The following is a 27,253-nucleotide window of genomic DNA, read 5'->3' on the forward strand; positions in this document are numbered from 1 at the left end:
TTTGCCACATTCCTCACATTTGTAGGGTTTCTCTCCAGTATGAATTCTCTTATGTGTAGTAAGGCTTTCCTTTTGGTTAAAAGCTTTGCCACAGTCTTCACATTTGTAGGGCTTCTCTCCAGTATGAATTCTCTTATGTGCAGTAAGGTGTGAGAACCAGATAAACCCCTTGCCACATTCTTCACATTTGTAGGATTTCTCTCCGGTATGAATTATCTTATGTCTAGTAAGTTGTGAGACCTGGTTAAAAGGTTCTCCACATTCTTTACATTTGTAGGATTTCTTTCCAGTATAGTTTTTTTTATATGTAGACAGGGTTGAAGCCTCATTGTATACTTTGACATATCGTTTATATTTGTAGGGTCTTTCTTGAGTATGAATTATTTTATGTTGAGCTAACTGTGAAAGTGTACAAAGGGACTTATCACATTCTTTACATTTGAAAGGATTCTTTCCAGTTTGTCTTATCTTATGTCTGTTTGAATTTGAAAATTTTTGAAAGACTTTCACAAATGTGTTGCATGGAAATATTTTGCTCCGGGTAGTTGTGAAAAACTGGTTAAGTCCATTGTCACATTCTTTGCGCACCTTACATTCAAACACGCTTTGACAACATTTTCTTAAATGCAAATTTTTATGTCCACATTTTTTACATCTTCTCAGTATCACATTTTGGAAACAATTTTTTATGCCCTGCTTTGGCCAAAGGTCTCGGGCAAAATAAGAACACACAGCTGAAAGAAATAAAAATAAGAAATTACTTCACTTGCTAGACTCAGATTTATACACAAATCTTCCCTACAAAATCATGCAAAGTACATCACCAGACGGCACAGCAAAATGTTAGAGGCTCAAATTTTTTCACAGATGTATACATGTAACAAAAACATACAGAACTAACTACATTTGTAAAAAATTAAGTGTGTGCAATGCCCCAAATGAGCCTAATGCAAACTGCCGCATAGAAGAAAAGTCTCTTAAATTTACCAAACGCCTTCCCAATATAACATAATGACTTTAGAAATAAATTGCCAACTTCTGGTTTCTTTTTTAGAAGACAAGTAAAATACTGCCTTATACATCTTTATTTCTGAATGGTATGGTTTTTACAAACACTGGTTCCTGTCTCTCATTACATAAAGGTCTAAAATAAATAGTGGTATTTTTTCAAATGACAGTTTGAGTCTGCTGAGATACAAGGTAAGTTTTATAACAGCAGAAAGACTGTGGTACAACAGACAGCAGCAGAAAGACTGTGGTATCACAGACAGAAAACAATTGTAGCAAGTGATTACTGGTTAAGAAGAAACATAAACAGGCTGAGTTTGTTGCTTCACACCTGTAATCTTAGCACTTTGGGCGGCCCAGGTGGGTGGATCACCTGAGGTCAGAAGTTTAAGACCAGCCTTGGCAACATGGGAAAACCCTATCTCTACTAAAAATACAAAATTAGCTGAGCATGCAGATACATGCCTGTAACTTTAGCTATGTGTGAGGCTGAGAAAGGAGAATCACTTGAACCTGGGTTCAAGTTTTAGCTGCAGTGAGCTAAGACAATGAGAGGAAAGGAACATAAGAAAAAGAAGAAGGAGGAGGAGGAATAATAATGAGTAAACTCCTTTAACTAAAAACCAAAAAGAAAATTTTAGACAAGGCACATTCTAAGAACATGTTTGAGAGACTCCCAGAATCTCTAGCCAAGATGACCGTTTTCAGTCTATGTCAGAAAAAAAATGACATTTTAAATATTGTGACAGGTAGCTTTTTTTTAATGTCTAAATATCAATCAACTATTACAATGTATACAAAACTGGACAATATAATTTCATCAAAAATATTATATAATTTTCAGAAAGAAATCATAAATATGTACATGTTAATTTTTAAACACTGATAATAAATTAAATATTCAATGACTGAAACAGGAACACAGACTACTGTAGAAAATCAGAAAAATAAAAATGGAAATAAATATATCTAATATATTTTCTTAAATTTTGGAGGTAAAAAATAGAAAAATAAGTAACTGGAAAAGCCAAAAAGAAAAAATAATGTAAAAATGAAGAATTTCAACAAAAAAATAGAATACATACAAAGATATTTATAACGAATACATATAAGCACATTTTCAAAAATCACAGATAAGAAGAAAGTTGTGGAAGCTGCAAAATAAAAGTAATGTGTCATTTACAAACATAGTCTTATGATATAAGCAGTCAATTATCAACAAAACTTTTGCCGAGCAGAAAGAAACTGTGTGACACAGTCAAAGTCCTGGGAAGAAAAAAAAAGGTATCATGTGAGGACAATAACCATTAGCAAATCTGTCCTGCCAAATAAAAAGAAAAAACAATTCTGGGTTGGGTGTTGTGGCTCACTCCTGCAATCCCAGGACTTTGGGAGGCTGAGTCAGGCAAATCATGAGCTCAGGAGATCAAAACCAGCCTGGCAACATGGTGAAATCCCGTCTATACTAAAATTACAAAAATGAGCTGTGTGTTTTCAAAAACAATGAAAAAGCGATCAAATCTTTCATTCTCTTTTATGCCACAAAGAGGACTTTGGCTGTCACTGTAAATGTGAAGGAATATCACCAAAGGGAAAGTAAAATGTTAGAGATTTTAAAAAGACAAGACTGAAGATGTTTCTATGTGGGAAAAAAAAAAAATAGGTAAAAAAAAAAAAAAAAAAAGTCAGGCTTCCCAGAAACTATTTTCTATGAAACACAGATTTCCAAATCATGTTAAGGACTGGCTTTTTCTTACTTGGACCTCTCATCTGTGACGTTTGTTGTACTCACTTTCATTCTCACCTACCTGGAGGTTCAGCTACCATCTCATGTCTCGTCACATTCCAAGGTTCTTTTCCTTGCTCCAAACAGGTGATCAGGTCTGGCTTAGAGGCAGCAATACCTGTTTTATTAAAAATTACATGAATCTTGCTCATATTCTCCAATTACCAACTTAGTAGTGTGCTCAGTAAGAAGAATGTAATAGAACATTCTAGTAAAATAATTCTAAAATACTAATTGATAACAAAAAATTTAAAATATTTTAAAAAATATTTTAATTTTGTAAGTTCTTAATTTTACTAACTGATACTACTAAATCAAAAATTAGTATTGACAATCAGATTTTTAGATGTCAGCAACAGTATGTTATGCCACCAAATTTCTAAAATTAACACTAATCTAGAGTGAACGACACAGATCAGCTCAGGAATGTGGAAAGTTCAGGTCAAAATTAAACATCTTAAAATTATTTTTTACTAGACAAATCTTGAAGTTTTTTTCTAAACAGATCTAAAAGCAAAAATTACCAAAAATTATTCCTCAAAAAAAAAAGTAAATAAATAAAACTTAGAATGTATATTAGAAAATTGTACATTGACATGACACTCACCCAGGAAGACCAGGTTTCTGTAGTTCTCTAACATCACATTCCTATATAAATTCTGCTGTGCAGTGTTCAGGCATTGCCACTCCTCCAGAGAGAATTCTATGGCCACATCCATAAATGTCAACACTCCCTGAAAAACATACACACACATACACATTTACCAAGTGGCCATCAGTGGAATTTTTAATTTGACTCAAGGTAAAACAAGAATAAAGAGAACTTGTTCTTACTTACAGGAGTGACTGACAATATCTAATAAATAACTTTCAACACAGAAAGTTCTCTAATTCTCTAATGTATTCTCTAACTGTGAGAAAAGACAGTGGCATAAGACCCACAACATCAACATATACATATCACTTTCTAGACAATGAAGTATAAAACTGAGGGCATAAACACTAACATGTACATTTTTGAGTGCTCTATTTACATCATACAGAATGAGTTGTGTAAATTTTTCAGATGGAAAAGACATACTGAGTTGGAAAGTACTGCTCAAATTTTAATGTGTACAATAAACTGGAGATCTTGTGAATGCAGATTATAGTTTCAGAAAATCTGGAATAAAATCTGAGTTTCTGAATATCTAACAAGCTCACCACGAATGCTAATGTTTTTGGCTCAAGAAAACTATTTTGTTAAACATCCAGTAAGCGAAAGAGGCTGTGTGTTTTTCAGTTTTTATGGCCTGTAAACAGAGATGAGAGCTTTCATTTTCCAAAGACAGATACATGCAAAGAAAACCTAAGAAAGGGCAGCTGCCAGCTTAAAAGTGACTGTTTATCTACATCAGCTGCATAAAGATACTTAATAATGGAGAGAAAAATAATTAACTCTATAGAAAAAAGAAAATCTGTCACAAAGCTCATTAACCAAGTGAGTTATTAACATCAACTACATGAGGTCAAATTTCTATGATGTGCTGAGACACACAGAAGGACCCTACGTAACTTCCCTCTCAGAAGTAAATCATAATCTGAATTTAATCATAAAGAAACATCAGTTTGGCCAGGCGCAGTGGCTCCCATCTGTAATCCGAGCACTTTGGGAGGATGAGGCAGGCAAATCACAAAGTCAAGAGATCAACAGCATCCTGGTCAACATGGTGAAACACCATCTCCACTAAAAATACAAAAATCGCAAGCATTCCTATAAGCCAACAATGAACAATAAAAAAGCCAAATCATACATGAACTTCACAACTGCTACAAAAAGCTTAAAAGATCTGGAAATGCATCTAACAAGGAATGGGAAGGACTTCTTCGAGGAAAACTACAAAACACTGCTCAAGGAAGTAAAAGAGCACAAATCAAATGGAAAAACATTCCATTTTTATGGACAGAAAGAATCAGTATTAGGTCGGGCGTGGAGGCTCATGCCTGTAATCCTAACACTTTGGGAGGCTAAGGCGGGTGGATCTCCTAAGGTCAGGAGTTTGAGATCAGCCTGAGCAACATGGAAAAACCATGACCAACGTGGAGCAATCCTGTCTCTACTACAAATACAAAATTACCTGGTACGGTGGTGCATGCCTATAATCCCAGCTACTTGGGAGGCTAAGGCAGGAGAATCACTTGAATTGCTTGAACCCAGGAGGCGGAGGTTGCAGAGCTGAGATCATGCCACTGCATTCCAGCCTGAACAACAAGAGAAAACACTGTCTCAAAAAAAGAGAAAAAAAAGAAGAAGAAAGAAAGAATCAACATAACAAATTAAAACATAATAAAAGCAGTCATACTGCACAAAGTATGGATTCAATGCTATTTTCATAAAATCACTACTGACGAATTCTTCACAGAATTAAAAAAAAGAAACTACTTTAAAGTTTACATGTAACCAAAAAAGAGCCTGTATAGCCAAGACAATCCTAAGCAAAAAGAACAAAGATGAAAGCATCACTCTACCTGACTTCAAGCTATACTACAAGGCTACAGTAACCAAAACAGCATGGTACTGGTACAAAAACAAACATACAGACCAATAAAACAAAAAAGAGACCTCAGAAATAACACTACACATCTATAACCAACTGATATTCAACAAACTGGACAAAAACAAGCAATGGAGAAAGAATTTTCCATTCAATAAATAGTGCTGAGGAAACTGACTAGCCATATGCAGTAAAACTGGATCTCTTCCTTACATCTTCTACAAAAATGTACTCAAGATGAATTAAAGTCTTAAATGTAAAACCCAAAACCATAAAAACCCTAAAAGAAAACCTAGTAGGCCTGATGTGGTGGCTAACACTTGTAATCCCAGCACTTTAAGAGGTGGAGGTGGGCAAATCGCTTGAGGTCGGGAATTTGTGGCCAGCCTTACCAACATGGAGAAACCCTGTCCCTACTAAAAATACAAAAAATTAGCCAGGCATGGTGGAGCATGCCTGTAATCCCAACTACTTGGGAGGCTGAGGCAGGAGAATTGTTTGAACCCAAAAGGCAGAGGTCGCAGTGAGCCAAGATCACATCATTGCACTCCAGCCTGCGCAACAAGAGCGAAACTCCATCTCAAAAAAAGGAAAAAAAAAAAAGAAAAAGAAAACCTAGGAAATACTATTTAGGACATAGGCATGCGCAAAGACTTTATGACAAAAACACCAAAAGCAATTGCAACAAAAGCCAAAATTGACAAATAGGATCTAGTTAAACTAAAGAGCTTCTGCACAGAAAAAGAAACTATCATCAGAGTGAACAGGCAACCTACACAATGGGAGAAAGTTTTTGCAATATATCCAACAGACAAAGGTCTAATATTCAGAATTTACACGAAACATAAAAAAAAAATTACAAGAAAAAGACAATCTCATCAAAAAATAGGCAAAAGATGAACAGACACTTCTCAGAAGACATTTATGCAGCCAACAAACATACCACTCAGAATGGTGATTATTAAAAAGTCAGAAACAATAGATGCTGGTGAGGCTGTGGAGAAACAGGAATGCTTTTACACTGTTGGTGAAAATGTATATTAGTTCAATCATCATCGAGAACAGTGTGGTGATTCATCAAGAATCTAGAACTAGAAATATTCACCCAGCAATCCCATTACTGGGAATATACTCAAAGCCATATACATCATTCTACTATAAAGACACATGCACACTTACGTAATAGTTTATTGCAGCACTATTTACAATAGCAAACAAATGAAACCAACCCAAATGCCTATCAATAACAGACTGGATAAATAAAATGTGGTACATATACACCACATACCATGCAGCCATAAAAACAAATAAGATCGTGTCCTTTGCAGGAACATGGATTAAGCTGGAAGTCATCATCCACAGCAAATTAACACAGTGATAGAAAACCAAAAATCACATGTTCTCACTTGTAAGTGGGAGCTGAACAATGAGAACACATGGACACAGGGAGGGGAACACCACACACTAGGGCCTGTTTTGAAGTGAGGAGAAAAAGGAAGGTACCTGGAGGATGGGTCAATATGTACAGCAAACCACCATGGCACACATATATGTATGTAATAAACCTGCACATGCTGCACATGTATCCTGGAACTTAAAAATAAGTATTCAATATTTCATCATTGCCGGGCAGGGTGGCTCACACCTGTCATCCCAGGACTTTGGGAGACTGAGGCAGACAAAAGTTCGAGATTAGCCTGACCAACATGGAGAAACCCTGTCTCTAGTAAAACTACAAAAAACTAGCTGAGTGTGGTAGCCTGTAATCCCAGCTACTTGGGAGGCTGAGGCAGCAGAATAGCTTGAATCCCAGAGTCGAAGGTTGCAGTGAGCTGAAATCGTACTATTGCACTCCAGCCTGGGCAACAAGAGCAAAACTCCGTCTAAAAAAAAAAAATCATTATTAAGAAAGCCATTTTTTTCTCTTTCTCCTTCTTCTCTAGGATTTCTTCTCAGATAAGATTATCTGGACAAATTACACCTACATCTTGAGAATATGCCTTGAAAAGTGTCAGTACCACGTTTACCTGCTAACACCACATCCACAGGCAGAACAACCAAAACAGAAAAACTCCACCCATTTCTATACTTGTAACAGAAGAGATTCAGGAAAAATAAGCTGCTCCACAGACAACAAAATATAAGTTTATTTTTTCCTGTCCTCAGGCGCCCTCCCCTGCCAGTAATTTCTGCTACAATAATGAAAATATGAGCCAGACTGCCCTGTCCCTATGAAACCCAAAGAAAAGAGGCTCTAGGACCACCCTTTTAAGTGCACAGGTGAAACTTAACTCTCACAAATGTATCTTGAACCCCCTATACTTGATTCTGGCCGCAACTTAGAGTCACATGAGACAGTTAATTAAAACAGCATGAATGCTTCCACCCAGAACATTCATCAGAACCTGTGACAGGAAGAGCACCAGGAAAGAGATTTCTGCAAATTAGCCACGTGATTCTAAATAGCAACCTGGGCTTATAACCACTTAACTAAACACTGCCTCTCAAGCTTTAATGAGCTTATAAATGATTCGGTAATGTTGGTCCCACTCGATGTGGTGTGATTCTACAGGTTTGCAGAGGGTCCATGAATGGGTGTTGAAGAAGTCCCCTGTCAATGCTGATGTTGCTCCCCCGGGCTCATTATTAGCATTACTTAGAGAAAGCAGGCACAGCACAGTCTCCTGCATTTGGCACTCTTGTGACAACACAAATACTTCTGGCACAAATTAAGATAACAAATCTCCATCTTAAATTATCATAATCTTTGCTGGCTTTTTAAAGTTTACAGAGAAAACAGACAGCAACAGTATCTAAGTCTGCATTTATTTATTCATTATTTAGACAGAGTCTCGCTCTATTACCCAAGCTGGAGTGCAATGGAGAGATCTGTGCTTACTGCAACTTCTGCTTTTCAGGTTCAAGTGATTCTCCAGCCTCAGCCGCCCAAGTAGCTGGGACTATAGGTGTGTGCCACCACACCTGGCTAATTTTTTTTTGTTGTTGTATTTTTAATAGAGATGGGATTTCACCATGTTGGTCAGGGTGGTCTCAAACTCTTAACCTCAAATGGTCAGCCCTCCTCAGCCTCCCAAAGCATTGGGATTACTAGTATAAACCACCCCAATGGGCCATAAATCTGAATTTAGAAAACATGTACACCCGTAGTAATAAAATGTTTATTAAGCAGGTACTATGTGCTCAATAAGATTTTACAGAGCACTGTAATAACATATTATGGGATTTAATTCTAATAACACCCTATGTGCTGATACTAAGTGTTCAATAATTCCAAATATTTAGAAAAAAAAAAACCAGAATTTTTATTTCTTCTCCTGTTTCTCCGTCACTGATTTTTTAAAAAAAATGTATAAAATAAAATCTAAATACAGACAAATGGGAGTCATACAGAAATGAACAGTTTGATGTAATATACAAAAATTTACACTGCGTTTATATTTACTTTTTGTGCCTTTTGGAGAAACTACTAGATCTGCAGGAACAGAAAACAAGTTGCTAAACAGAATGTCTCTGCAACCACTAATTTTAAAGTTAAAAATTTGAAAATAAGACCCTAAAATACTTTGTATTTCTTATTTATCTTCTTTTTGGTTTCAGAAAATTGTGAGCACCAGCTGTAAAACTAAAACAAGATTCATCGCTCAAACTCTGATCTCTTCTATTCAGTTCTGTAAGGTGAGACTCCAAGGCAGGGCAAGACCTAAATATGGCCTCCAGAAAAACTGAAAGTAAAAAGGACTGGGGTAGAAAGTAGACCCTATGTAGAATTCGGTTCTCTATGCCACTGGGTGTATTTCCAGTTCTGTTTTTTCTAAGCTTACCTAAGAGGAACATAAATTTCAGAGTTCATATAATTTTAATATTTTTAAGTCACTGCCCTGTCAATTTCTTATTATATGCTAATAAAAGGTTGAAACAAATCACTTTAGGTTTTCTAGGATAATTTTATTAGAAGATAAATATTTATTCTTAACAAGTTAAAAAAATACAAATAATAGGCTGGGTGTGGGGGCTCACGTTTATAATCCCAGTATTTTGGGAGGCGGAGATGGGTGTTCCAGACTAGCCTGAGCAACATGGAGAAACTGGTCTCTACTAACAGTCAAAAATTAGCCAGGTGTGGTGGTTCACACCTGTAATCCCAGCTACTGAGGAGGCTGAGGCAGGATAATTGCTTAAACCCAGAAGGCAGAGGTTGCAATGAGCTGAAACCAAGCCACTGCACTTCAGCCTGAGCAACAGGGCAAGACTCCATCCCCAAACACCCTGGAAAAAAAAAAGAAATACAAATAATAACAACTCTTCTGTTTATAAATATCCCTTCAGGTGAAAACATCAGAAGTTACAACAATATAAAGAAAGTAAGGGCCAGGTGTGGTCACTCACGCATGTAATCCCAGAACTTTGGGAGGCCAAGGCAGGTGAATTACCTGAGGTTTGATACCAACCTGACCATAGAAAAATCCCCATCTCTACTAAAATAAAAATACAAAGTTAGCTGGGGATGGTGGTGCATGCCTGTAATTCCAGCTACTTGAGAGGCTGAGGAAGGAGAATCGCTTAAACCTGGGGGGCAGAGGTTGTGGTGAGCTGAAATCCTGCCATTGCACTCCAGGCAACAAGAATAAAACTCCATCTCAAAAAAAATTAAAAGTAAAAAGAAAGTGATCCAAATAAAGCCCAAGTTTTTTGTACACATCTATTTATTGTACTCACCATATAATGCATAATTCGACCTTTTATCTAGTTGCTAGTATAGACTAAAAGTTTCTGGATGGTAGGGACCATGTCTGCTTTATCTACTTTTCTGATGACTATATGAAATGAAAGCAATTGGTTGATGTGCCTAAGTCTCCTGACCTCCTTTTTGTTCTTCACTCAAATACAAGGAAACTGGAGAAACTCTCATTTGGGCACCAACCAAAAACATCTCTTGTATGAGGTGAGGAACAATCACAGAATGAGTCATTTCTCTTAGACTGAGACAGAAGAATTAACCACTCTTGTCAGCCTAATAAAATTCTGCTCTGGACATTCTCAAATAACTCAAAGATACCTAGGTGACTGTGATAGGGTTTCCAGTGACCCCGTGCTGGTGGCCCAATGATAAGTCAGGCAGAAGAGAGTCAGGCTAATTCTTTTTTCCTTTGAGATGGAGTCTCACTCTCTTGACTAGGCTTAGAGCACAATGATGCAATATTGGATCACAGCAACCTCTGCCTCCCAGGTTCAAGCGATTTTCCTGCCTCAGCCTCCCAAGTGGCTGGGACTACAGGCGCACACCACAACCTGGGCTAATTTTTATATTTTTAGTAGAGATAGGATTTCACCATGTTGGCCAGTCTCTCAAACTCCTGATTTCAGGTGATCTACCTGCCTTGACCTCCCAAAGTGCTGAAATTACAGACGATTCAGGCTGATTCTAAATAAAAAATGGACCTGCCCTGGTGGAGCTCCAGAACCGGGATTACCTGTCATGGTGAGCTAGCTCTTGGGGAAGAGGAAGGACAAGAATACACTACTCCAGTATCACATTTTTACACATAGGTATAGTTGTGGTTATCGCTCTGGATACTTCATAGTCTTGATCTTTCACTCTTAAGTTGCTTTCTTACACTTATAGACTCTGCCATCAAATTCTATTTATCCTTGGAGCCTCTCACAGAACTGGTCACTGAACAAGACCTGAAAAACTCAAAGAGCCACACTCTCAAAGGGAGGCTTTAACATGTCTGTGTTAACATCTTGCCTTGCAGCAAACGCCTCCTTTTAGTTTTCTGTGCATTTTCTATCCAAAGTCTACCTTGTCTTGTAAATCCCAGGCAGATGCCAAAACTTATGTGAAGATTCTACGTGGGGTTAACCTCGCTCTGAATTTTTCGGTATTACAGCAAGTAAAGTACTGAAAGAGATCCGCTCACATCATGGAGCAAGACTCTCAAAAAAAAAATGTGTATTTGTAAAGCCAGAAAAAGAGACAACAGAGAAATAAAAAGCTGTTTATCACCCAGGAACAGTGGTTCACACCTGTAATCCCAGCACTTAGGGAGGCCAAGGCGGGTGGATCACCTGAAGTCAGGAGTCTGAGACAGCCTGGCCAAAATAGCGAAACCCTGTCTCTACTAAAAATACAAAAATAGCTAGGCATGGTGGCAGCCACCTGTATTCCCAGCTATTTGGGAGGCTGAGGCAGAAGAATCGCTTGAACCTGGGAGGCAGAGGTTGTAATAAGCTGAGATCGCCATTGCACTCCAACCTGGAAGACAAAAGCGAGACTTTGACTCAAAAAAAGGAAAAAAAATAAAAATAAAAGATGCCTGGTGTGGTGGCTCATCCCTGTAATCCCACCACTTTGGGAGGAAAAGGCAAGCAGATCGTGAGGTCAGGAGTTCAAGACCAGCCCAGCAAAGATAGTGAAACCCTGTCTCTACTAAAAATACAAAACAATTAGCTGGGCGTGGTGGCGAGTACCTGGAATTCTAGCTACTCAGGAGGTTGAGACAGGAGAACTACTTGAACCCAGGAAACAGAGGTTGTAGTGAGCCTAGATTGCACCAGCTGCTGCAGGATATGTCACCACTGGAGCGCTAAAAAGGACTCCCGGCCTGTATGACAGAGTGGGACTTTGTCTTAAAAAAAAAAAAAGTTGTTTCTCAGGCAGTCTTTTCTTTTTTCTTTTCTTTTGGTCATTAGTTATAATTCGTTTATTATAAAATATATGAAAATTATTTATATGCTGAAAGATTTCAGAACATCGGAAGCATGGACTGCTTCATGTTGATGCCATTTCAATAGTGATTTATTTCAGCCTACGTCCTTTCTAAGAATGTCACCATCTCTAAATAGGAGATAATCCTTGTCACCTGGAACTACTTTGGTGCCTCCATTCTGGGAGAAGAACTTTAACTCTATCTTTCATGCCAACTGGTTGGATCTCTCCGCCCTTTGCTTTAGAACCTGATCCAACAGTGACTACTGTTGCTTGCAATATTTTTCCTTAAAATTTTTCTGGAGACGTAATGCCTCCGTGGGTTAGTTTCAGCAGCACTGCTTTCAACAAATAGAAAGTGGAAGAAACAGAAAGTCTTCTTTATTTAAAGAAATAACTTTGACTATTGATTGGCTATACATCATTAAGGTTTAGGGTACGGGATATAGCGTCTTATGTGTCATTATTAGTTTAATTTATACCTACTTGTGGCAATAGTGAGCAGTTTCAAGAGACAGACAGTTGAAAGGGGGAGAAAGACATAATTGTGCTCTCATTTTAATGTCTCTCTGAGTCTGACAACTAAAAGGACTTGCATTCCTCAGGTAAAAGTTTATTTCCCCAAATCTCAAGACCTAGATTTGCAATTTGAGGCTGCAGATTTGGGTCCAAAATGCGTGGAGTAGCAGCACATGCTACCTACATATTTGAGCATTTTAGCAAGAGGAGAAAAAGGAAAGTGGAGATTCTCATGTCTACTCAATGCACTCATGTTATTCTAACTGTGTTTCTGGGACCCATGAGCTCCAATCAGTTTCAGGTCTTACAATACAAGAGTCATTGAAAGAGGTAAAATGACTGACTGCTCCCCTGCGAGGTTTGTAGTCATCTCATCTAGCCTCTCTAGAAGTGACTGTAGAGGACTATAGACAGCAAACAGGCAGAGACACAATTCTGCCTACATATTTAGGAGACAGCATGCACTTTACAGCGTAACTGTAAGCTGACGAAAAGCCTGAAAGGGAAAGGCCCCTCTAGAGCAAAGCCTGGTTGGAACCTTATGTGTTTATATCATGTCTTCTAATTCTAGACAGTGTTTGGAAAATATAATTTCAAAAAATATGTTCACCGGCCCCAGGAAAGCTCCATAATAATATGACTGTTAAAAAACAAAACTGTAAGGCCAGGCACGGTGGCTCACGCCTATAATCCCAGCGCTTTAGGAGGTCGAGGTAGGCAAATCACCTGATGTCGAGAGTCTGACCCCAGCTGGACCAACAGGAAGAAACCTCTTCTCCACTAAAAATACAAAATTTGCCGGGTGTGGTGACGCAAGCCTGTAATACCAGCTACTTGGGAGGTTGAGGCAGGACAATCGCTTGAACCTGGGAGGCAGAGGTTGCAATGAGCCGAGATCACGCCATTGCACTTCAGCCTGGGCAAAAATAATGAAATTGTCTAAAGAGAGAAAGAGAGAAAGGGAGAGGAAAAGAAAGAGAGAAAGAAAAAGATAAAGAAAGAAATAAAAGAAAAGAAATGAGAAGAGAACAAAATTGTAGGCCAGGTGTGATGCCTCACACCTGTAATCCCAGCACCTTGGGAGGCTGAGCCGGGCAGGTCTCGAGGTTAGGAGTTTAAGACCAGCCTGACAAACATGGTGAAATTCTGTCTCTACTAAAAATACAAAAATTAGCTGGACATGGTAGCATATCCTGTAATTGCAGCTACTTGGGAGGCTGAGGCAGGAGAATCGCTTGAACCAGGACATGGAAAGTGAAGATTGAAGTGAGCTGAGATTGAGCCACTGCACTCCAGCATGGGCTACAGAGGAAGATGCTTTCTCTAAAACAGAGGCTGGGTGCAGTGTCTCACACCTATAATCCAGCACTTGGGGAGGCTGGGATGGGCAAATTATCTGAGGTCAGGAGTTCAAGACCAGCCTGACCAACGTGGAGAAACGCCGTCTCTACTAAAAATACCAAATTAGCCGGGTGTGGTAGAGGAAGCCTATAATCCCAGCTACTCGAGAGGCTGGGGCAGGAGAATCACTTGAACACAAGAGATGGAGGTTGCAGTTAGTCAAGATTGTGCCATTGCAGTCCAGCCTGGGCAGCAAGAGCAAAAGAGAGAGGGAGGGAGGAAGGAAGGGAAGAAAAAAGGAAGGAAGGAGAAAAAGAAAACAAACTGTATAATTATAAAATTAAAACTGACTGTCATAGTCAATCTGCCTAAAAGACTGTAAAGACAGAAAGATAGTCATCATAATTAGTCCACAAGTAGAAAAACATACAGAACCATGTCATACACAGTTCATCATAAATTCACCTTGTAACTGGGGAGGCCATCCATGCTTGCTAATTAATTATATTTAATGACAGAATAAACTTTTTACATCCTCATGACTGGAGGTAGTTTTGCAACCAGAAGGCTGGTGCCTGCTGAAGGTAGGCTTTCATTTTCTTACAGAAATGGTTGATTAGGGTGAATGTTCCTTTCTATGTACAGTTTAAAGCAATGGCTCTCTACTTCCTGAGCACTGGGCTCTAGCACTCCTGCTTGCCCTCCCCTGGGGGTTAGTGTGCTCTCTTGACCTCTACCATCTGCAACTGAGACACATTCCACAGCACAGAACTCACAACTGGTAACTCACACCTTATGTGAATGCCAATTTCCACAACAGCACTGCAGTGTCACATCGGAGAGTAAAGTCTGAGCTGCAAGAGGAGAGCCTGCAGGACTCCTTGGTAGAATTGCACCTTCACAATAATGGGAATGGGGGCAGTGTCTCAACCTCTCTTTCTATTTATAATAATGATGAAAAAAATACTGCTGGATTTCAAGCAGTAGTCCAGATAGAGATAGCTCTAAGGGTTCTCACTGTGACAGCCACCTCATTCACAGACACAAAGGGAAACTAATAGATCTTCTGAAAAAGATACCTAAAGCACTAGAGATAAAAAAAACAGCTCTCAGCTGGGCATGATGGCTCACGCCTGTAATCCCAGTACTTTGGGAGTCCAAGGTGGGAGAATCACTTGAGGTCAGGAGTTCAAGATTAACCTGGCCAACATGGCAAAACCCTGTCTCTATAAAAAATACAACAATTAGCAGGTCATGGTGGTAGGCGCCTGTAATCCCAGCTACTGGGGAGGCTGAGGTGAGAGAATCACTTGAGCCTGGGAGCTGGAGGTTTCAGTGAGCTGAGACTGTGCCACTGCACTCCAGCTTGGGGAAAAAACAGCTCTAATTTTGAGAAAGATTATATTGAGAGAAATAACATTAAAAGCATCTTTGGAGAAAACTCAGATTAAACAGAAGATTGATCAATTCAGCCAGAAAATATAACTCTATAAATAATTGCTCTCTAACCAGCATCTTAAGAGAAAACTCAGATTAGATATAAGATTGACGAATTCAGACAGAAAATATAACTCTATAAATAATTGCTCTCTAACCACTCAAAATGAACAGCTACTATCAGCATTAAAAACATTAATGTGCTCAGGGCAGTGGCTAATGCCTGTAATCCCAGCATTTTGGAAGGCCGAGGTGGGTGGATTACCGGATGTCAAGGGTTTGAGACCAGCCTAACCAACATGGTGAGACCCCATCTCTATGAAAAATACAAAAATAATTAGCCAGGCATGGTGGTGAGTGCCTGTAATCCCAGCTACTGGGAAGGCTGAGAAAGGAGAATCACTTGAACCTGGGAGGCATAAGTTGCAGTGAGTCGAGATTGTACCACTACGCTCCAGCCTGGGTGACCGAGCGAGACTCTGTCTCAAAAAACAAACAAAAAACATTAACATTACGAAGAAAGGGGACATATTCTGAGAAGAATTTCATAAGGTTTCTTTTCCACGTCTGCTGCTCTCTTGTCTCCTAGCCATTGAATTGGGAATCTATATTGCAATGCATCTCACAATTTCCACCAGCACTTTTTGTTTGTTAAGAAAATTTTTGTGGTTTCCTTGTATCATGAGGCATTGAAATATGTGAAGAAATCAATGTCTGGGTGGTGAGGAAGCTGCTTTCTTCTTCACGTCTTTGGGTAAGCAACTTGTCAGTAGACTAAAAAAAAGGGGGGACAACTTTTGCATTACTTAAGTCTTTTCAACGCATGCATTTCCACCAGCACTTTCTGATGAATAATTGAAATTTGACTCTGTTTATATAGTGGAATACATTATAGCTTGTAACATAGCTAACTGAAGAGCTATTATAGTTTTTGAGTGGCCACATCACCTTTATTTATTTGTCCTGCAATAGCAGTGTTCCAGGCCAGGTGTGGTTGCTCAGGCCTGTAATCCCAGCACTTTGGAAGGCTGAGGCGGGCCGATCAGCTGAAGTCAGAAGTTGGACACCAGCCTGGCCAACATGGTGAAACCTTGTCTGTACTAAAAATACGAAACTTAGCCGGGCATGGTGGTGGGTACCTGTAATCTTGGTTACACCAGAGGCTGAGGCGAGAGAATTGCTTAAACCCAGGAGGTACAGGTTTCAGCGAGCCAAGATCATGCCACTGCCCTCCATCCTGGGTAACAGAGTGAGACTCTGTCCCAAAAAAAAAAAAAAAAAAAAAAAAAAGCAGCATTCCAATTTAGTAAAATGAAAGACACTAAAATTATGCTTACCTATAATTATCTCTATTGGATAAATTAATAATCATGTTAGACTAATATCTACTTTAATAATTTGGTGGTAAATTTTCTTTGAATATTAGATATAAATATCTAAGTGTTAATAATTCTAATGTACTAGTCATAATCTATGTAATCTATGTAGGATTTTGAAAAATTGTAAGTATAATACAGTTAAAACACCTTATATTTCAAAAGTCTGTGTAACAATATTAAAATAACTATTTAAGGAATTTATTCAAAGTAAATATTGTTGCCAAATATTTATACTATTGTGGAATATACTGTTTAATTTACATAAATGCAGGTTGTCTAAAAACACTACATATAGCCATGCTAATTGATCTAAATAAACAGAAAAATCATAAGACTACAGACATCACCGTTCAGTTTACACACTGAACTATTCTTGCTTTTGCATTGTACGTACTTCTGCCTGCAAATAACTACGTTGGATAATCACGTTTCTGTCAAAGGAACTTACTCTTTATCTTTTAGTCTTGATCATTCCGTATTGCTAAATTTGATTCGACCTTTAAATAAACCTTTGCCAAAGCAAAAGCAAAGCAATAAATCTCAGGTCCCAAATAAAGACAATCCTGGGCCAAGAGAAGGACAAAAGGTTTATTTAGCTGTTAATATACATAATATAAATGCTTTAATAAAAAAGAGGCGAACAAAACGTCCTCCCCTATTTTCACATATGTGAATAAAGTCTCTTATTTTTAATTTATATTTTCTCCTACAACAACCAGGTCACTGGACATGTTCTTCAACTCCTGAACACCTGAATTGTGAACTTAAAAAAATTTTTTTCTTTTTTTTTAGATAGAGTCTCACTCTATCACCAGGCTGGAGAGCAGTGGTGCAATCTTGGCTCACTGCAATCTCCGCCTCCTGGGTTCAAGTGATTCTGCCTCAACCTCCCAAGTAGTTGGGACTAGAGATGTGTACCACCATACCTGACTAATTTTTGTATTTTTAGTAGAGACGGGGTTTCACCATGCTTGCCAGGATAGTCTTGATCTCTTGACCTTGTGATCCACCCGCCTTGGCCACCCAAAATGCTGGGATTACAGGCGTGAGCTTCCACTCCCAGTCTTTGAAAGAATGTTAATGGTAAAAAAGCAGAAGAGAGACAGGTGTTATAATAAACTGGTGGGTGCACATAAAAAAGTTGTTAGAGACCTATGAAGAGAATGAAATACTGACAACATAATAGTGGGAGACTACAACACCAACAGGTACTAACAGACACATTATTGAGGCAGAAAATTTTCAAAGATATTAAGACTTAAACTAAACACTTGACTAAATAGTCCTAATAGACTTCTACAGAACTCTCCATCTAAAAATAACATAGTATACAGTCTTCTCATCACCATATGGCACATACCCTAAAATTGATCACACAGGCAGAAGCAAACAATCATCAGCAAATTTAAAAATTCCAAAATTATATGAATCACACACACAGGCCACAGCTTGATAAAAATGTAATTCAATACCAAAAAAACCACTTAAATCACATAATTACATGCAAATTAAACAAGCTAAACTTGAATTACTTTTGGGTAAATAATGAAATTATGGCAAAAACCAGGAAATTATTTGACAAAAATGAAAACAAAAGATACAGCACACCAGAATTTTTGCAACACACCTAAGTTCGTGTTAGGAGAAAATTTTATAGTATTAAATGCTTACATCAAAAAGTTAGACCTCAGTTTAGGTCAGGAGTTCAAGACCAGCCTAGCCAATATGATGAAAATCCGTCTCTAATAAAAATACAAAACATTAGCTGGGCATAGTGGCGGGCACCTGTAATCCCAGCTACTCGGGAAGTTGAGGCAGAAGAATCGCTTGAACCCAGAAGGTGGAGGTTGAATTAAGCCGAGATCATACCAATGCACCCCAGCCTGGGTGAGAGAGTGAGACTCCATCTCAAAATAAATAAATAAATAAATAAAATAAAATAAAAGACCTGTTTAACAACCTGACATCATAAATAAATAAGAGAAGCAAGAGCAAATCATCCCCTAAGCTACATGACAAGAAATAACCCAAATCATTTCTGAACAAAAGAAGATTTTGACATGAGAAACTATACAAAAGATGAAGAATTGCAGGAGTAAAATCTTAAACAAAACATAAACCATTAGCAAGATTAATTAAGAAAAAGGAAAAGATCCAAATAAACACAATTAAAAATGATGAAAGAGACATAACCACTAACCTTACAAAAATATACTGAAGTCTACTATGAACACCTCTATGTGCATAAATTTGAAAATCTAGAAGAAATGGACAAATTCTTGAATAAATATATCCTCTCACGACTGAACATAAGGGAAATCAAAGCCCTTAATAGATCAATAACAAGCTCAAAAATTAAATTAGTAATAAGTAGCCTACCAACCAATATAGCCCAGAACCAGATAGACTCACAGCTAACTTCTACTATATGTACAAAGAAGAGCTGGTACTGTTTCTACTAAAACTCTTTCAAAAAATTAAAAGCAGCACCATTCTGATACCAAAACTTGACAGAGAAAACAAAAGAAGAAAACTTTAGACCAATATTCTTGATGAACAATGATGCAAAAATTGTCAACAAAACATTGCCCAATCAAATTGAGCAGGACATCAAAAAACTAAATGACTATGATCAAGTAGGGTTTACTTCTGGGATGCAAAGTTAATTCATTAACTTTGGGATGCAAAGTTAGTTCTACAAGAGATGAGGCATGGTGGCTCATGCCTATAATCCCAGTAATTTAAGAGGCCAAGGCAGGCAGATCATCTGAGGTCAGGAGTCAAAGACCAGCCTGGCCAACATGGTGAAACCCTGTCTCTGCTAAAAATACGAAAATTAGCTGGGCGTGGTAGTGAGCACCTATAATCCAGCTGCTTGGGAGGCTGAGACAGGAGAATCACTTGAACCTGGAAGACAGAGACTGCAGTGAGCTGAGATTACACCATTGAACTCCAGCCTGGGCAACAGAGTTAAAACTCTCTCAAAACAAAAACAAAAACAAAAGCACACATGAATTAATAAATGTGATTCATCACATAAACAGAACTAAAGACAGAAACCACAAAATTATGTCAGTATATGTAGAAAAGGCTTTCAAGAAAATTTAACATTTTTATATTAAAAAGCCTCAACGAACTGGGCATGGAAGGTACATACTTCAAAATAATGTTATCCATCACAAATCCACAGCTAACATATTGGATACACACAAACTGGAATCATTTTTTTTTGAAAACTGGCACAATAAAAGGATGCCTTCTCTCAACATTTCTATTCAACATAAAATTGGAAGTCCAGGCCCGACCAATTAGGCAAGATAAAAAAATATATGGCATGCAAACAGAAAGAGAAGAAGTCAAATTTATTTCTGTTTGCAGACGATATAATGCTGTATCTGAAAAACCCTATAATGGTGGCAGAAAAGCTTTCTAGAGTGACAAAAAACTTCACTAAAATTTCAAAATACAAAATACATGTACAAAAATTAGTAGCATCTCTGTAAATCAAAAACGTGCATGCCGAAAACCAAATCAAAAACAAAATCTCATTCACAATCACTACAAAGAGAATAAAATATCTAGGAACATAGCTAACCAAGGAGGTGAACGATCTTTATAACAAGACTGACAAAACATGGCTAAAAGAAGTCAGAGATGAAAGAAACAAATGGAAAACCATTTTATGCTCATGGATAGAAAAGATCAATATTATTAAAATGGTAATACTGCCAAAAAATATTACAGATTTAATGCTATTTTTATCAAACTACTGAAAATATTTCTTAACAGAATTGAAAAAAAATTAAATTTATGTGGAACCAAAGAAGAGTGCAAATAGCCAAGGCAATCCTAGGCAAAAAGAACAAAGCTTAAGTCATTACACTACCTGAATTCAAACTATAGTACAGGGCTACAGTAAACAAAGCAGCATGGTACTGGTACAAAAACAAACTTATAAACCAATGCAACAGAAGAGAGAGCCCAGAAATAATGCCACATACCTACAGCCATCTGGTTTTTGGCAAAGGTAACAAAAGGAATCTGGGAAGAATTCCCTATTTAATAAATGGTGCTGGAATAACTAGCTAGCACTATGTAGAAGATTGAAACTGGAAACTTCAATTAAACCATATACAAAAATCAACTTAAGATAAATGAAAAATTTAAATGCAAAACTTCAAATTAAAAACAAACAAAAAAAACTGTGAGATAACTTAGAAAATACCATTCCAGACCCAGAAACTGGCAAAAATTTTAAAACAAAGATGCCAAAAGCAATCGTAACAAAAACAATAATTGACAAATGGAAACTACTTAAGCTAAAAAGCTTCATCACAGCAAAGGAAACCATTAACACAGTAAACAAACAATACACAGAATAAAAGAAAATATTTGCAAACCATGCTTTTGACAAAGATTCAATACCCATAATTTATAAGAAACAGGCCAGGCGCAGTGGCTCAAGCCTGTAATCCCTGCACTTTGGAAGGCCGAGGCGGGCGGACCACGAGGTCAAGAGATCGAGACCATCCTGGCCAACGTGGTGAAACCCCGTCTGTACTAAAAATACAAAAATTAGCTGGGTGTGGTGGCGTGCGCCTGTAGTCCCAGCTACTCGGGATGCTGAGGCAGGAGAATTGCTTGAACCCAGGAGGCGGAGGTTGCAGTGAGCCGAGATTGTGTCACTGCACTCCAGCATGGCGCCTGGCGACAGAGTGAGACTCTGTCTCAAAAAAAAAAGAAACAAGTTTATAGAAAAAAAAAGACCTGAATTTAAAAGTAGCAAAAAATATGAAAAAGATGTTTTTTAAAAGACATACATGTGACTAATAAGCATATGAAAAATGCTCATCACTAATGATTAGAGAAATTCAAAGAAAAACCACAATGAAATATTATCTCACACCAGCGAGAATGGCTAGTATAATAGAAAGTCAAAAGTGGCCGGGCGTGGTGGCTCACACCTGTAATCCAAGCACTTTGGTGGCCAAGGCGGGCGGATCACCTGAGGTCGGGAGTTCAAGACCAGCTTGACCCACAAACCCCATCTTTAAAAAAGAAAAACAAAAAAAGAAAGTCAAAAGATAACAGATGTTGGCAAGGTTACAGAGAAACGGGAATGTTTATACAATGCCAGTGGGAATGTAAATTAGTTCCACCATTGTGAAAAGCAATGTGTTGATTCCTCATAGAACTAAAACAAGAATTACCTTTTGACCCAGCAACCTCATAATTTGGCATGTACCCAGTAAAATACAAATTATTCTAAAGACATACGCATCTTCATTGCAGCACTATTCACAATAGCAAAGACATGGAATCAACCTAAGTACTTATCAATTGTATACTGCATAGAGAAAATATGGTATAGTTGGGCATGGTGGCTCACATCTGTAATCTCAGAATTTTGGGAGGCCAAGGCAGGTAAACTGCCTGAGCTCAAAAGTTTGAGACCAGCCAGGGCAACAGAGCAAAATCCCATTTCTACAAAAAATACAAAAAAAATAACCAGGCCTGCTAGTGTGTGTCTGCAGTCCCAGCTACTTGGGGGGAGGGCTAAAGTAGAAGAGGATTGCTTGAGCCCACCCCATTGAGGCTGCAATGAGCTGAGATCACGCCACTGCATTCCAGTCTGGGCAACAGAGTGAGACCCTGTTCTCAAAAATAAAATAAAAAGTTTAATAAAAATAAAATACGTTACATAAATAGTATAGAATACTGTGTGGTCATTAAAACACACACACACACACGCCCATGTTCTTTGAAGCAACATGGATGAAGCTGGAAACTACTCTTAGAGAACTAATGCAGCAGCAGAAAACCAGATGCATGTTATTTCTAAGTACAAGCTGAATAATAAGAACACAGGAACACAGACAAGAACAGAGACTGAGGCCTAGTTGAGATTGAAGAATGGGAGGATAAAGAGGATCAGAAAAAAAAAAAAAAACAACTTTTTGGTGCTATGCTTAGTACCTCAGTGACAAAATAATCTGCACACCAAACTCCCATACACAGTTTTAGCTGTATAAAAAACCTACATGTGCACCCTTGCAACAAAAATAAAAGGTAAACAAAAATCTATGAGTGCGAAACAGCGCGATGTAGGCGGAAGAACTGGTCTGTGCTACAGACAGCGGCTCAGGTGGAGGTATACTCTGATGCATGTTTGTGTTTATGCAGGCAGATGAGATTAAGAACAGGTGGTCCAGAACCCTCAGTTGTTGAGGAAAACAGGTTGCTGTGGCAGATTCAGTGTCTGGGGGTGGGGATATGCAAGGAGACTTGTAGACACTTTTGTAGGTTTTTGCCAAGAAACACTAGAATCAAAAATGCTGTTGTGAAATTTCTCTGGGTGGTGCCTTGTCCTGGGAGAGGTGTGGACACATTAATATCTAATGGGTAAGCCTGTGAGTGAGTGGGAATCCCGTAGTGACAGCTGTGGAAAAAGGGGGTCTGCTATCAGAGTTTCGTTCTTCTGAGTTTTTATCCTCTTAAATCCTGGGAGGAGACCTGGAATCACAGGACAATGGGCAGTGTGACAGCCTGTGTACAGGGGAGCAGAGCCTTCCATTCCCAGACAACCAGAGTTTGATTCCAGGCCAGGCCTCTCTAATATCTTTTTTCCTGTACCAAATCTGGAGAGTTTGCTGAACACCAAGGCTTTCTCCAACACCAACTCATTGACTAACATTTGAATTTGAATTCTGATACTATGCAGAGTCAGCACAGACCCTGATTCAGGGCTCAGCCTCACAACACTGTCCTAAGGGCAGATACCAGTCACAAAACCCATAGGCCTATCTATGCTCCTGAACTACTGTTTAAAAATTGTGGACTCCCATAACCTCCCTCAAGTTTCATAATTTGATAGAGCTACTCACACAACTCAGCAAAACACTGTAGTTACATTTACCAGCTTATTATAGAAAATACAACTAAGAAAAAGTCATATACAGGAAATGTGGCCTGGGGTGGAGGCTCGCACCTGTAATTCCAGCACTTTGGGTGGCCAAGCTGAGTGGATCACCTGAGGTCAGGAGTTTGAGACCAGCCTGACCAACACAGAGAAACTCTGTCTCTACTAAAAATACAAAAAATTAGCCAGGTGTGGTGGCGCATGTCTGTAATCCCAGCTACTCAGGAGGCTGAGGTAGAAGAATCCCTTGAACCTGGGAGGCAGAGGTTGCAGTGATCCCAGATCATGCCACTCCAGCCCCGGCAACAAAAGTGAGATGAAAGAAATGAAAGAAACGAAAGGAAGGAAGAAAGGGAGGGAGGGAGGAAATAGGATAAAGAAAAAATGGGTAAAGATCAAGTACATAGATAATCCTGGTAAATAGTTATGATTAATAAAAATCTCTATCCTTTTGTGTTCTCCAGAAACAGTTTATGGAAAGAAACAAGCTTTCCATTATGACTTAGTTGGGGCTCTTTTTTCTGATCTATCACATAGCCAGACATAGACTCTGCACATTATCTTCTTCTTCTCACTTTAAAAAATCAGCTGAATTTTTCTTCAGTGGTCAAAATAAAATACTTTTTAATCAAACTTCACTTAAGTTTGTCTCCTGCCCACAGGCTCCTGAACATTCAGCTACACTCAATCTGAGTCAAAATACAACCCCATGTTATGTCCTTCTTAAGGACATGCTGACTTCAGGGTAAAACATTAATGTAGAATCTGATTTTTTCACCTCTCATTTGCCATTTACCTTCTTTGTAATCTTGTTTGCTCCTTCCTATAAAAGAAAGCCCTTGTCTGTCTGACTTTGCAAGTTTTACAGATCTTATATTAGGTATTTTCTTCTGTTGCAATACTCCTTTGGAATTATTTTTTTAGACAAAGTCTCACTCTGTCACCCAGGCTAGAGTGCACTGGCATATTCTTGGCTCAGTGCAACCTCCACCTCCCAGATTCAAGCTATTCTTCTTTGCCTCAGCCTTTCGAGTAGCTGGGACTACAGGTGCGTGCCACCACACCTGGCTAATTTTTGTCTTTTTTGTAGAATTCGGATTTCACTATGTTGGCCAGGCTGGTCTTGAACTCCTAACCTTGTGATCCACCTGCCTCAGCCTCCCAAAGTGCTGCGATGACATGTGTGAGCCACTGCTCTCAGCTGGAATTTATTTTTTTTTACATAAATCTAACTTTGCTTTGTGTTAAACAATCTAGAAACTGCTTCAAAACAATAACAACTTCATCTTCACAAAAATCCTACCAGTTATTTTCCTTCTTATCCTTAACTGCATTTGCCTGTGGGTCCCCAGCTTTACAGGGTTCTGTAGCTTCTCTTACTATAAAGGATTCTTCCACTGCTGGGGTGAGTAGGCTGGGACATCTTCAAGGGAGTCTCTTTAGGAAACAATTAATTGGGCTGTTAATAACCTTCTTTTGGAGGTTTAATATTAGCCTTAGATTGGAGGCACTAGGCTCAAGCTTTTATTTCCATGTCACAGTTATTTACTTTGTTTTTGAAACTTCGTGTGTGAAAAATTCTGCAACATTACTCAAACACAATGTTTATCTAAAGGGATGAAATTATAAGGCGCTTACATTTTACACCTCAATGAGAAAAGCAAAAGTATCTATTCCTTTCAGACAATATATGTCTTATTCTAAATTTTTTCATTAAAAATATATAGTAAACAATTAGTCATATGGGAACATTTCTAGGAGGTACCAAGTTTTATCTCATAAAGTTTAGCATGAAACTCAGAAGTCAAGATAACAGGATACAGAACAAAGACATTCATTGTCACAAATTTACCCTGCAAAAAGAGGAAGTGATATTTTTATGACTCTACATAACTCACCAGTTGTCTACCACATTTTCTTGTGGAAATGTTTGTTTGTTTGTTTTTTGAGGAGTTTCGCTCTTTTGCCCAAGCTGGAGTGAAGTGGCAAAATCTCCACTCAATGCAACATCCGCCTCCTGGGTTCAAGCGATTCTCCGGCCTCAGCCTCCCCAGTAGCTGGGATTGTATACTCCCACCACCACGCCGGGCTAATTTTTGTATTGTTGGTATAGACAGGGTTTTGCCATTTTGGCCAGCTAGTCTCGAAATCCCGACCTCAGATGATCCGCTGGCCTTGGCCTCTCCAAGTGCTGGGATGACAGGTGTGAGCTACTGCGCCTTACCGGAAATGTATTCATTTTCTACAGCCAAAATGCAGGAGAGATTTTCCCTATTGTTTTTCTTGGTAGCATTTTCAAAGCAAGGCCTTGTAATTCTGCTTGAAATCACCCAGTCATAAAAAACATTTTCGCAATAACTCCCGTAAATTTTTAACAAGAGAAAAGAGAAACTGAGAACCCCATAAGCCAAAGGTCTTCCCATTCATGACCTGCAACCAAGTCAGGATTCTCCCCTGACGACCCTCCCTTGGTCCCTGGGAGAGACAAGCTAGAAGAGAGGTAGCTCTCCGGGTGCAGAGCTGCCCAGAGAGGGCTTCAGGCCAGGGCACAGTCACTGCGCGGTCGCCATCTTATTGCTGAAGGGGACTGAGGCCGGTCTGGGAAGGAGAACTCCGGGCACAAATTATGGAGCTGTTTGCGGGGACGCCTGAGTCCGCCACAGCCACGTCCCACCGGTTCCAGCAAACCCTTTCCCCGAGGTCGGACCCGGCACTCACACCATTTCTAGGCTTCCAGGGGGTCCTGGCATCTTAGCTGTGGATCTCCAGTACCAGCAGGTCACAAGTCCTCGGAGGTTGGGCCTATAGTGGCAGCGAAGACAAGACCGGAAACTCCGGCTGCAGCAAGACACAAAGCCGCCGCCACATCCCAGAAGCCGCCCTTTTCGCTCCAGCTGCGTGCCTGATTGGACGGTTCTCAGGGCAGCGTCGCTCACTGGATAAGGTTTAAGACCCAAGACCTGAGTGACAGAAGACATGACCAAACGCTGGCTGATTGAAGAAAGAGTGACAGCCGAAGGTACAGCCTTTTCAGGCAGGGCTTCTCCTACCTGCGCTGAGCCAGGTCCACCCCAGAGGGTGTTGCCTTTAGCCTTGTGTATAAGGCCTTGTGTATTTGTAAATTATATACTGTATGGCTGCTCACATATTAAAAGAATACAATAAAAATTATTTTTTTTAACTTCAGTTTTTTGTAAACTTCCTGGCTTCTGGTCCTTTGAGCAGGCAGCCTGAGATTGTTTCATTTCATTTTGTTTTGTTTTGTATTGAAAAGGAGTCCTGCCCTGTCGCCCAGGCTGGAGTGCAATGGCACCATCTCGGCTCACTGCAACCTCCGCCTCCCGGGTTCCAGTGATTGTCCTGCCTAGTAGCTGGGATTACACGCACGGGCCACCACACTGGCTAATTTATTTGCATTTTAGTAGAGGCGGGGTTAGAAGCTCCCCGCAGACACATGCAACTTTTAGAAAGAAGTTTTTTCTGGGCAGTCGCTAGGTAATCCTAGCACTTTGGGGAGCTGAGGTGGAGCATTGCTTGAACCCAGGAGTTTGTGACCAGCCTGGCCTACATGGTGAAACCCCCTCTGTACAAAAAACACAA

General features: G+C 39.1%; 1 protein-coding gene across 1 annotated transcript; it reads right to left on the reverse strand.

The window, feature by feature from the left end:
- Positions 1-2,788: 2,788 nt before the first annotated feature.
- Positions 2,789-26,665, reverse strand: LOC116546125 (zinc finger protein 98-like). The gene is made up of 3 exons (XM_032272466.1): positions 26,374-26,665; positions 3,402-3,528; positions 2,789-2,912 (listed from the first exon to the last, which is right to left on the reverse strand). The coding sequence occupies exons 1-3, from the start codon at positions 26,629-26,631 to the stop codon at positions 2,809-2,811; spliced, it is 489 nt and encodes a 162-aa protein (XP_032128357.1). The 5' UTR covers positions 26,632-26,665; the 3' UTR covers positions 2,789-2,808.
- Between the last annotated feature and the right edge of the window lie 588 nt (positions 26,666-27,253).

The sequence above is a fragment of the Sapajus apella genome, unplaced genomic scaffold, assembly GCF_009761245.1.
Source record: "Sapajus apella isolate SASKATOON/1434 unplaced genomic scaffold, GSC_monkey_1.0 scaffold607, whole genome shotgun sequence".
Lineage (NCBI taxonomy): Eukaryota > Metazoa > Chordata > Mammalia > Primates > Cebidae > Sapajus > Sapajus apella.